The 13515-nt window shown below is 32.6% G+C and overlaps 1 protein-coding gene across 1 annotated transcript; it reads right to left on the reverse strand.

Moving 5' to 3' along the window:
- Positions 1 to 3865: 3865 nt before the first annotated feature.
- LOTGIDRAFT_162492 (hypothetical protein) lies at positions 3866 to 13085 on the reverse strand (the record flags this gene model as incomplete). Its single annotated transcript, XM_009058475.1, has 4 exons — positions 3866 to 3879; positions 5318 to 5635; positions 10622 to 10693; positions 13031 to 13085. 4 exons carry the CDS (start codon positions 13083 to 13085, stop codon positions 3866 to 3868), a joined length of 459 nt encoding a protein of 152 aa, XP_009056723.1.
- Positions 13086 to 13515: the final 430 nt, after the last annotated feature.

Genomic DNA, 13515 nt, shown 5'->3' on the forward strand with positions numbered 1-13515 from the left:
AACAAATATATTCTATATATATTGAACAGTAAATGTGACTGCGGGCTTTCCATGTCAAACGAGTTAAAGTTGGCGTGACCTATAATTATTTAGCCTTAAGCTCATAACATTTATTGATTGGAGTCCAACTTTAAGCCTGATTGGTATAAAAACAAATGACTATATGGAGAGTCAGAAGCAATAATTCAGATGTAACAAAAGAGAGCCTATATAGCTCCAGGTTATGCAGGTCGGCTATATCCGGTATTTCTGTTACCCTTTCATCAACTTGGTCAAATCTAACCATAAAACATAGTTTCTTATGTAATAGAATAAAAATATACGTAAGAAGCAACAAAATTTATCCAGAATAATGAGTCAAAAAAAGTTACATGTATTAAAAGTCTTTAAATAGACAAAATATAACAGTTGTCAAAAGGAAGAAACTTAAAGCCTGACACCAGTAATTGGATTCCGTGTACTAAACAGTATGCATCTTAAAGATACACAAGTATGAAAGTTAAATAAAAGGAAGTATTTTAAGATTGACAGAACGTTATATGACCTTACCTTTTTTTTCATCAAGACAAGGAATAATTAATTAAGAAAACTGATTCTCCTGTAACATATCACGTATTAAATATAGTACTTAAAAGTACTTTTTATTATAGACATTAAACCGTATTTCACCGTTACTAAATCTAATTATATCGTTATATTTTACCAATAAACAATGCCAAATATAATCGTGAAATATAGCCATTTTATTATTCATATTTTTAGGGTTTTTTTTTTATCAAATTATGATATTTGAATAATTATTAGAAAAATAACTTTATAAGAAAAGTTAATAGAAATCGATGAATTTGTTTCCTAATACAGATTTCTTCATAAATAATGGTCTTGGGAGATTGGTTCCTAAAAGTATATGATCTAAATCAAATTTATAGAACTATCCGAAACAGTTTTCATACTTCAAGTATTTTGAATAAAAAGAGAGTGGATATGGTGAGAGAAATATGTAACTGACTTTTGATTAAAAATTGAAGACCACTCTATGAAATTCGAGAAACTTTCAAGGCTCTCTGGACATGCTCATCGTGTTTTATAAACTGACAAAATGATTTAAGACATTCACATTATCCTAAAATTGAGTGCTGGCAATAATTGTTGGCAGAGTGTAACATAATGTATAAACACAGGTGATTTATCGAATTCGCAAAGTTATATCTATATTATACTTAATAGGTAAGTTGCAAACAGCGCCCTATTCTTGGTAACAAACACATTCTTGGATACCAAAGATCGTAATTAATGATGTACTCAGCAGCAAAGGACAAAGGTAGCCTAGACACCAGATTGAACACTATTAAACACCAAAGACTCACCACGATGTGTCATCAAAACTCATTAATGCTGGACAATAAATTTGAATAGAGGAAATCATGTAATAATATCATGAGGTCATTTCAATCTAGGACCTCAACAAATTACAGTCAATTCAGCAACCATAGATGACTTATGACACTAACAGACATTACCGCCCCCTATTAACCAAGGTTCAAACGACAGGATGTAGTATCGATAGCAAGACTTATGCCGTAATTGAAAAGTAAGACGCGAGTAAATTAGTATATTGATTAAGATTGTAGTAATAAGGAATGTACTGCTGAACTGGTTGTCCAGTTTGTCCTGACAGCTGAGATATTATTTCCTTTTGTTTCATTTCCACTGACCATGTACCAAAATAAGGCTTATATCTTCAATGATTTCTTGATTCTCTCAGTGTAAACACCATTGACCGATATAAAGTATTAGAAATAACATCAGTATTGTATATCTAGTGGCCCTTGGGGGTAATGGATGAAGTAATATTGATGCGATTTTATTTGAAATCGTACCATTGCTTGTGTCCTTAAGTGAACTGAAGTAACAAAATGAAACCGTCAGCGTCACGATGGTTTGCTGTATTGCCCAAATGGTATGCTGAAAGAGTTTACATCAAGGGAAACTCAAATTGAAACTGAAATCGACATACAAGAGCAAGGACTAATCAGTTGTTTAAATGTTAGATTCAAGCAATAGAAGAGAGGTTTGCCGATAATTCTTATTTTTATTTCCTCTCTAACACTATGGCACCGGAATGACGCATTTAGATTCCAATCAGTAAGTTAAGGGAAATGTCTAGTACTCGACTAACGTTGATACCATCAACTCCAGGAATAAAATCGCATTAGCTCTAGTCGTTTTATTTCCAATTCGTCAGTAGGCTGCTTTAGATGCTGTACAGATAATCGTAATACGAGTTTATTTCAACATTCGGGAAAAAAAATCAGTTTGGTGTTCAATCGATCACAAATACGAACCTACGATTACGTTAATCTCTGGCAGCTATATGATTATAATTCGGTTAATGATGGTTCATCATAGAACATCGCATATTGTAATCGAGGTTGATTTCTTTGTGTTCTGATAACAATCGTGTTCATTACAATTATTCAATTATCTCTATACAAACAAATTTAGTCGCTTTATAAATGTTTAAAATATAACAAGTCTCTGTGGATTTTTAAATCGTTGTACTCCAGAATTATTCCAGAAACATTCCACCATCTTTAAGTCCTATTCATCGCCTGTAGCGTGCTGGATACCTTTAATTTGAGTTCTATGAATTTAGATTATACCATTGCATATCAAACTAGAATAATTATCTTCAGACCTCAAGGCAAGATATAGATGAAAATGTCATATTTCTATTTGAGAATTTATATAATCAATTTTCTTGGAATCAATTTGCATGAAACTAACTGCTAAGATTTTGAAATGCAAGTGTCTGATTGTCTCGGAATTGTTAATTCAGTGATGCTATGCGTATACTTTTAATCAAACTGTGGGTTTTTTTTTCGAACAAAACAATAGATGTGAAAGCCCAAGTCACCTGCAACTTTATCGTTAACAGGTCACTTTCTACAATGGCCCATTTTGGTTACAATTGACTGAAAGAAAGGATGCATCGATGTCATATCTTTTTATAAATGTCTATACCACTGAGAATGACATGTTTCAAGAAAGAAATTATTTTTAAGTTCAACCAAACGGTTTTTATCCTAATTGATATCCTGACATTTTGTGTTAATAACTTGTAATTTCAATTTAAGTGGGAAAAACTGGAGAAACAAATTTCACTGTTGGATAGATTTAACAAGTTGACGATGTTTTAGATATAGTTTCATTTATTGCCAGTGGTGTGAAACGCTAACAAACATGTTGGATTTCAATCATTTTAAGTTTTTTTTCCTTTTATATCCTTCGGTTACTGCCACACTTTTCTCAGCAACTTGCATTATATACACAACATACAATATCATTATTGTAAAAGAGCAAATTATGACCATACATTAATTAAATTACATATGTAACGACACTAAAGAGGAATAAATCTCGCATTACATCACAGCCTTGTACAATATTTTTACCAAACGAAGAAAATTTTGCTATGTGGACTCTCCGAAAGGGATGACAATATGAAAAAAACCTGATCGCTGCACAGGTATGAAGTGGTAAATTATTCTTTAAAACAAGATCAAATCTTTATTCATGAAAAAAAACTAGAAATTAATACTCGACCAGTTCCTCAAAATAAATAGCAATTTTACCAGTGGAGACAAAGCATGTTGGCATATTTTATTCGATAAATCTGGGAGGTGACCTCGATAAAATTTCCATTCTATTTGGTACAATCATATTAATAAAGATTTCTCCACTCTTATTGACTTGTAAAGTCATATAGTTCAGACATGATGGCGAGATGTAACTCGGTAATCATTCCAACTTAAATCAGATACAATATAATAATGATTTCTATTCACGCTATCTAATATATAACTTATTCTACAATATCTATAAAGAGAAGGCATCAATTTTAGTCTCTTAAAAAACTATAAAAATAACCACCAAGATAGTAATAGCATACGTAATGATTACATTGATGAGTTGTTCTAATTAGAAAATATTCAATTCAAGTCATCACTCTGTTCCATTTTTTTTTACGTTGCGAAACTTTCGAGAAAAATATGTAGAGATGTCGAGAAAGAAAAAGAGCGCATGGGAAATGACACCAATTGGAGGCCAGACAAGATTATTCGGAGGGGCAAGTAATCTATCCAGAGGAAAGAGAGGGCGGCATTGCCCTCCTTGTCCGCCCCCCCCCCCCATCCCCCTGTAGCTACGGGTACCCCCGTTTCCTCACTTCAAAGGGACAGTAGCCGCACAGACTAAAAAGCCAACATTGATTCCAAATAGTTTGTTTCCAAATTAGAGCCACATTCAGTAATTGATCAACACGTCATGTAGACAAGAAATTAAAGAAAAACAGGAAGTCAAAAATCAAGCCATTGATCGCTTTGTTAAAACTTGTTATTGACTTCAATTTGAAACACATCCTTGTAAAAACAAGGCTATTGATGGCGACAGCTTCTAGAATGACTTCTAAAATTAGCTACACAATTCGTATGGGATAATAATAAACTCAGGTTCTTGATGCCCATTTGTCATTATTTTCACCGTAAAACATCGCACCGCACTTGTCTCATAGTAATCATGGTAAACCAAATATTATGTTTCGTGGCTTCCATGCTAGACCTAGAAAAGGTTTTTAAAAGTCATTTGCTAAACCTAGGTAAATGTTACTTACTATTAATGGTAAACCTAGGTAAAGATCTTGAACGTTATATTTTGCCAAACCATCGTAAGCCTTAGAAAAAGTTTTTTAGCGTTACGTTAATGGTAAACCTGGGTACAGAGCTTGTAGTTCATCTTACTTCACCTTCACAGTTTAATTATAACACTGCTACTAGACAATAGATACTTTTTATATAAAGATATTAGTATTACTGTCTGGTCAAAAGTAACACGAAGTTCTAAAACTTAATCTAGTTCCAACTTACCATCAGACCTGAAAATGTAATTTTAGCGAAAAACTAAAATTACCTTTAAAACATTTGAGTAGATTATAGTCTGTCATTTAGTCCCCTGACACTGATAAAAATAAAATATCTATTTTTCTGGCAATTAAGATTTTTAGTGTGACCAGATATAAATAGTGAAGCTAAACGACACCATTTAAAATTAAATATTATTAATTCTATGAATACGAAACTAAAATAATGTTAAAATCCAGAAACTGTAATCCAAATTGTATTTTATCACATAATATATATAGTTATCTTTGATACTGTCAATAGCTTCATTTGTGTACAGATCTTCATTTAGCCAAATGTTCAGTGAAGGGTAGTGTATAAAAAATGATGATGATGTTGGTTATGTAAGTAACACTTACCTGAGAAAACTTTTATAATTTTAAAATCATCAAATCTTCCTGCTTGACAAGAATATCTTCCTTCATCAGTAATGGACGTGGAATCTTTAGTTACTGTATGTCTTAACACTATTTTGTCCTGTTTAACAGATTCAGTTTTTGTAACAGTATATCCAGTATGATGTTCTATTGGAAAACCATCTTTAGATATATCAACTATGGGAGATGTAGTTTCTTCAGATCTAGTGATTTCACATGCTACTTCGAAAGGTTCGTTTTCCAACATCCATATTGGACTACCAAAGGGTAATATTTGTATTTTATCTTCTATAGTTTTACCTGCAATAGAAGATAATATATTTACATTTCAAACTACCTACAATAACAAAATATTTTCTTTGTTAAAATAGTGCTTAATACATCACTTGTAGAAACAACTATCTACGTAGAAAGTTGGATATCCTCTCCCGAAATACTAACTTTACTACATGACAACTCTCGAATCCCGGTAAACCTGATAAAGTGAATTTTCTCGGGACTCATTAACCTCCTACATCTCAAGTGGTTTGAGAGAATGGGGAACACCAAGAATCTTGAAACGGTGGTTTGCTTCTGGATTTTTGATCTCATGAATGACATTTCGATTTTCTAAAAGTGACTGAATTATTCTTTTTAAATTTTTTGTAAATTGTGCTTGAAATGAATGGGGTGGTAAGTCTTACGATTTTCTGTTGTATGTAGGTGGGCATATTAAAGTGGTACAACACATTCAGAATGTGTCACAAGAATTGGTTTAAATAACCCGATAGCCTTCAATTTAGATATATATATTATGAATGATAACTGTTCGTCGCTTCCATTTGCTATTAATGATACCAAGAGTATGTAAAATGACAGTATACGATAATATGATGGCAATAATCTTTCTTAATCACTATTAATGAGTCCTCGTGGAACCCTATAGCACTAATTAGATCGTTAAATAACAACAGTTACCATGGGATATATGAATTAGATTCTCACAAGACCTTCAATAACAAGGTACATTTATATGAATTTCACCTTGTTCTGATCTTTATTATTAACTCCTATTTTATCAATTGCAGGCAAACTGCATATGTACCGAATGCAATGTATTAAGTATATCACGAGCCACTGGTCTGATGTTCTTTGGATTTTCAACTGAACCGCATCAATAGTACATCAAGTACTCAGTTAGTATAAGACATAATTATATATGACAATAGAAAAAAATTGCTGACTGGCGGACACCAGGACAAAGCATAAATAGCAGTCTAACCATTAAGACGCACTTTAAATAATAGCTATAACGGACAGAAATTGATTTGCAGAGAGATATTTATGAATTAATTACTAGTTTTAAATAGCTTCAGTCTAGAGTACAGAAATAATGAAATATTCTGAAGATCCTATCTGTATATTACTTAATAGACACCCGTCTACTTTCATCTCCTTAACTGTCTAGAATATATCTAGAATACTGATATCGTCAATGATACTTTTAGTATAATTGATATTTTCAGGTACTTTTTAATATATTATATGCATTGCGACCATCACACTACATTAGACTAATGAAGACTATGACATTATAAAAAGTTATAATGTGAAATTCCGTTTTAAGTCGATTTCACGCCCTTTTTTTCTAGCTACATGTATTTTAAAACAATTTGATATAATTCAAACAGAATTCTTATTCATATAACATTTACATTTTCTTACGATGCTGGTACATAGGACATTAGGTTCTCGGGGAAACGTGAGGTTCCGGAGGAAACATAAGGTTCAAAGGGGCATATGAGGTTCCTGAGACATGTTATTCTTCTTTGCCAAGCTATAGCCTCATGACTGTGAATGTAGATCACTCCAGCTCTAGAAGGATTCCATCATCGCTGTACCGTGGTTGATCCTCGTAGTAAATATCACGAACTATCAGTGATATCATATTTGTCCCATTGTGCACTGAATGACATTATTAATTGGCTCACTCCGAAGCAGAAACATAGCATGTAAAGCCTTATTTCATGACAACTTGGGTTGCAGGTTGTATTTTGTATTAGCTTAGTTCATAGCATGATTTATTTGGAAATGAGCAGTTTTCTTTCTAATTTGACGTTTGAGTGCTACAATCATCAATTCACCATTTTGTAAATTTGTAAAGTGGACTTTTTGTAGGCTGTGATGTTTGCACCAATCAAAAGTAATTAAACCACGTTGACATTCATGCTTATCATTTAGTCTGAATCCAGATCATTATGTACTATTCTGGTTATACCATGTGAATTGCAATGATGTTATTCCAGACAAATTTATCCTAAGGTTTATTTTCGCTGATGCTTTAAATATCACCACGATTTCAATCGAGCATTTAATGGACTGATTGCTAATGGCGAATAAATGGCAAAGTTTATCATTTATTTACACATTGGGAAGAAGATGGCGACAAGAGTTTTAAATGATTTAGGAGAGAAGGTCTAAGACATGAGTTTATAAATAATTAATTTTCACAATGTTAAAACTCAAGATAGAATGTTATTTAATAAAAACTGTTACACTAAAATAAACTGTCGATACAAAATCACAGTCTCATAAACACCAACATACATCTTCAACAGTTAAAGGTCCTGCAGTCGGGTTCCTATAACTGGCTTGAAATGCAACCAAAAAAACAAATTGAAATATAATGGATGGTATGTCTTACGATATTGCGTGGTGCTAGGTGGACGTCTTGAAGCTGTATCTATAAAGATAGATTCACAAAGAACTATAAAGGTATTGATCAAGTACAAGATTTACAACAATGGCCTTGATAGTGACATAATTACATATAAAGAACTGATAAACTAAGGTGCCAGACAAGGTACAGAAGGACTGTCACGGAATCACATATATCCTCAATGCTTTAGACTTTTCCTGCAATACTGGCACTATTAGTTCTTCACTTTAAGCTCCTGTCAAAGTTTGAACTCCTGGAAGACATCTTCCTTGTTAGTTTCACAATGAAAATTCTGCAAAGAACGAAATTGATTTGTTTTGTAAATAACCAGGTTATCAATATACAACCAAATATATGATTGATGGTGAACAGAAACGATGATAGTTAAGGGACTGAATTCTGCTTTGTATAATTTTGGAAGAATTTTTAATTGACACCTATACATACAAATGTAATTATCTACAACGAACCAGAACATACTCAGTCTGCTTTATTACATTCTCAACAGCCATTCTTGTATCTCTTTATTAAATCAGGGTTAACATCCTACTGCTTTGAACAAAAGCAAACGAACATGATCTGTGTACAATGAGGGACACTCTGAATTGTATTTCATCCTTGCAATGTAAAGAATGTAAATGTATGTTGAAATGTTTAGTAAATACTCTAGTCTAATCATGTATAATTGTCAACAGTTGTTTAGAGTTTCTCCTCAATCTTCAACTCACACCCATTACCTCAAATCTTTTCTCACACAATCTTCCTAATCAATGATGAAATTTGTTGCTAAACACTTAACGAGAGGCAATTTTTCTTTCCAGATCAATATTAAGAAAATGAGTTGAAAATGTGCAGTGAATATCGAATACACAATATGCTGACTGAATACGTACTTTATTTCACTGGTGTTAGAAATCAAAGATTTCTTACAAACCATTTGTTTCGTTTGTTAAAAACCTTATCAATAACACACAATAACAGGCGGTTTATTGAATGCTGATTTTTCTTTATGCACATTCATTTATTAATTATTTATGACATGTACTTTGGAAATAAATTATCCTGATATAAACATAGACTCAACCATAAAGCGGGGGAATTTTATCCAGGGTTGCGACAGTCTAACCTTTTCGATTTCTGTATTTCAAGGAATATTTGACAGATAATACCTTCGGTGTGATAATCAACAATTCGAGATACATGAATGATAAGCCAATGTGACTCGAAATATCAGTCCGAAATGACGCAGTAACAATGACATGAATGTCTCAGAAGGATTTAGTCTGCTGTACAATTATGAGTGTTTACGAGATATTCAATACTGGCGAAGAAATGATTAAATATAAAGAAATTGGTTCCATTTGGCATATTTTGATCTCTTGGGAGTAGCCACTTAAACCTCTATTGTATTGTGGGCGAATTTAGATGGTGGAAAGCAATAGAGGTTTACGTGCTTAGACTGGCTGAATTACTTTCAACAGTATTGATAGCCGATGTTAATCACTTCATTGGCCTTATTGGATTACCTCTTCTTACAAAAGGTAATCATTTACATTGCTGTCGTTGCGACCACAGAGTTATTTGAGTTGCTGGTCCTTGATCAATCGTATCAATATTGGAAATAGCAACAGACGTTAACTTTAGCTTTCCAAGACAAGAATGATGCAGTAGTATTGGTATTGTCATAGTATCGAAGAGAGATTCCTTAATTTGCGTTCAGACAATTTTTTCACATTTTTACTACAGCATTTTCATTCCAAAATATAGTATCCTATATATCTCCAAAATGCATCTTAAGAAACACTCCTTCTTGTTAATTCGTCTCATTAAAGTCATCTTACAGTAAAAAAAGGCAATAATGCATTTATCAGCATAAACTGCGCGTAAACTAAAACTAAAACAAAAAGGGCTCAAAATAACAGAGTTGGAAAAATTTTAAAAGGTTGTCTCGACGCATTATTTTCTGTCTTCACAATTTCTCAATCGACCTGTTAACATTTGACATTGATCATTTTATAGAGTATTAATTTTCACCAGGTCAAGTTGTTTGGATTGATCAGGTTATTTAATAGAAAAAAGTCCTAGACATTCAAATTACACATTTATCTTAATGGTTACATATTAGTCTGTCTATCAATCTGAATATATGTGACGTCATATCCTGTACACATGCTGATTGTGAGAATTATTGGACTGGTGCATTTGGTACGTTGTACAAGTAAAAAGAATTTTCAGTTCAAATCACGGTTTTCATTTACATGGAGATTGTGGTTTGTCGCTGTGCTTTTGCAATTAAGTGAGTTTGGTTAGGCTGGAGAAAATTTGAAAAACCAACATCAGCTCTTCTTGGAGTTCTTGTGCTGTCTCCTCTCATTCTCTACAACCAAAACATGACATTTCACAAAACGAATTGTAACATTTGAGAAGTTTATCACGAAATGTTATTTTTTAATGTTTTAAATTGAGCAAACCTTGAGGGACACGATGGTACTATTTACTATCTGGATTTATTGTATCCAAACTAATTAAATCATGTATATCCGCCATAGTCAAAATACTTCCCTTCAAAGCTATCTAACAGAACTTACATTTCGTCCAAAAATAAGCTGACCAGGATTCTCGTAGGATATAGCTTCGTCTATTTTCGTTACTAGAAAAGTCTGGGGTTCATTAATAAAGTTCACTGTTATCTGAAGAATTTAAAAGTTGCCAAGAAAATTACCTTTCTCAAATGAATTGGCGAGTCAGTGAGTCTATAAAGTTATTTGAATTACCAAAATTTAGCCCTTGTGAACTGTAAAAATCGATAATGGAGAAGTAAAAATCGATTTTGAGTTAAAATAAGATTACTGGAAGTTATATCCTATTGAAAACATGAAAGGCAGTCAGATCAAGTCTTACAGATGATGGATTAAGCGAACAGTCGATAGTCAAATTGATGTAAAGAAGAGATGAAGTCCACAACACGCAATAGACATTCTGATTCATGCTATCAGTTGTCTTGGGTCTTTCTCACTGTCAATGATCGGTCTAACCATAGTCAAACCTGTATCAAGTAATAAAAGCGATGTTTCCATTGAAAAAGACAATCTTATATTCATTCGGTTAACCAGCTAACAAACTTAAATTCAGCTATGAATATTACTATTAATGTTGTCTACGACTGAAAAAAAAATCAGATTACTTTCTAATGACTTCGGTTAGATTTATTTCCATTTGGCCAGACAAACTTTTTCATTTTGTAGAATGATAGTGAAAGGCTTGAAATTATTACTATGCTTTCTCTTCTTTCGGTTTGTTGTTACTATTTTAAAGACTAATAAAGTTTTTATTCTGACATATTGTGTTATTGATATATGTAACAAAAGTCTGCTAGCTTCGGTGATACTAGACGTCATTATTCCCTTAACACTATTCTTTAAAGCACCAAACAGTTAAAAGTTTTGTTTTCCCTTAACACTATCAAAACAAAACTTCTACAAATCTACTCTGAGACAAACTGAAGTGAAAAACATCAATATTTCGTCTTCTGCAAAGTCTTTGCATTGTCAAATGCCAATCGTCTGGACAATGTCTTATAATTATATAGTGGCGTTATCGTTGCCTCATCGGTGGTTTTAAATTGGCTAGACTCTGGCAATTCCAATTAAAATATATCAATAGAACTAAACTTTGTGCGTCCATGACCATACAAACAGCACGTATTTTCTAGGTGATTGAACATCACCAGCAACAGAGTACGAGCATATGATGCAACAGGATCGAGTTGTTGAACTGTTTCGTCTTCTATTTCTTGTTCTGTTGGAACAAACTGAACTGACTAGTTTCAAAGTCTTACCAGTGAGAAGAGGTTAAGGTAAGATTATTTAAACAGCGTTGTATTGAAAGGATTAAATACAAAATAATTCTCTCCCAACTACATTGATAATTCACGAAACAGACCTTAGTGTTAAATGCTACATGGTGTCAAAAGCTTTTGGTAAATCCGGAAACAGTCTCTTATTAAAAATGTCAAATTGAAACGTGTCTGCAACATGTTCTATCATAGTTTTTAAATCCAGGAGCTTAGTTTTGACGTGGTGTGGTACTTATCATTCGTTAATAAAACGTTGAGTTTCGACCTACGTAGGAGGATGATGTTAAAGTCTATACTGCACTCGATGTTGAAATTTTGGATAATTTTCTTCCATGCCCACCAACTTAATCTCAGGAGGAAATCATTATAAATTAACTAATCTTTCATCATAAGGAACAACAACGTCCTTCATGTTTACAACGCTGGGAACAAAATAATATGGTAATTTGTTACCATTATGATCTCGCAACCAAACCTGACTTATATCAGAGACGACTTCTGTTCCAGTGTGAATATTTTGGTGAATTTTATATATATATATATATATATATAATGGTACATGTCTCCACCAGGTGTCAAAGCTTATATTTTATGACAGATATTTAGGTAGTCATGTGTAAAGATTTCTTCTGTCGACAAATCAATGTGGTTTCATCAAAACTGTTTAGATTATAGTACAATGCAACTGAGTACCAAATATCTTTTGAAGAAGCAATGTAAGACTAGTAAAATGGTTTCCAGGACTTCTGAATGAGTGGTAACATTTCATCATCACACAGAAAATACTCTAATAGTTGATTTCTATTTGTCAAAAAGCGAAAGTTCTCTAGTTTTTTAATCAAAAGTATTTCATAGAATTATAAGCATAACCATCTACGAACTTTGTCTTTCTTTCTTGGTCCACGAATGGGAGCTACAGATAGGATAGTAAATATATCTATGTATAAGTTGATCTTTTGTCCATTTATAAGTTTCTTCCATTCCAGTTTATATTTCCTCCATGATTTATCATCTTTATTTCATCGATCATAGTTTTTTCAACAAAAAAGTTTTCAAAATTGACACGCCTCTGTCTGATCAATTTTCCAATAATAAAAAAACGAAAGAGTTATTTACAATAAGAAAAGATAAGAAAACTTACCGTGAAACTGGGGAATAAAACTGATGAAATATGTGATTAATAAGAAATAATCCATGTTAAGAGAAATTAACAGTTGTAGTAACACAAATCTCATAGTTGATGAAATTCCCCCGGTCAGTCTGGAGAAATCTGTTGACTGGAAATACACTGCCTTCTAATCAATATACAAGTATATCAAGACCACGCGACTATCGTACACCGCTTAATAATTCTTATAATCATCAAATTTCCTTCACATTTTCATCCAAGCAGAAAGCATTTATTTGAATCTGATATTAATTTTTGTTAATTGAAGTCGTGCAACGAAATCGAGAATTTATTGAAGAGAGTTTTATTAATCAATGCCACTGTAATGTGAATCCGAATTCTTGTAAAAGATTAATGTAACGTAAATTTTTGTTTGGGCGATTTGGATATGTTTAAGTGACATAAACACATAACCACATTTATAATAACCAGTTTAGAATCTAACGAGCTAAGTTAAA

This window comes from Lottia gigantea (assembly GCF_000327385.1).
Source record: "Lottia gigantea unplaced genomic scaffold LOTGIsca_34, whole genome shotgun sequence".
Lineage (NCBI taxonomy): Eukaryota > Metazoa > Mollusca > Gastropoda > Lottiidae > Lottia > Lottia gigantea.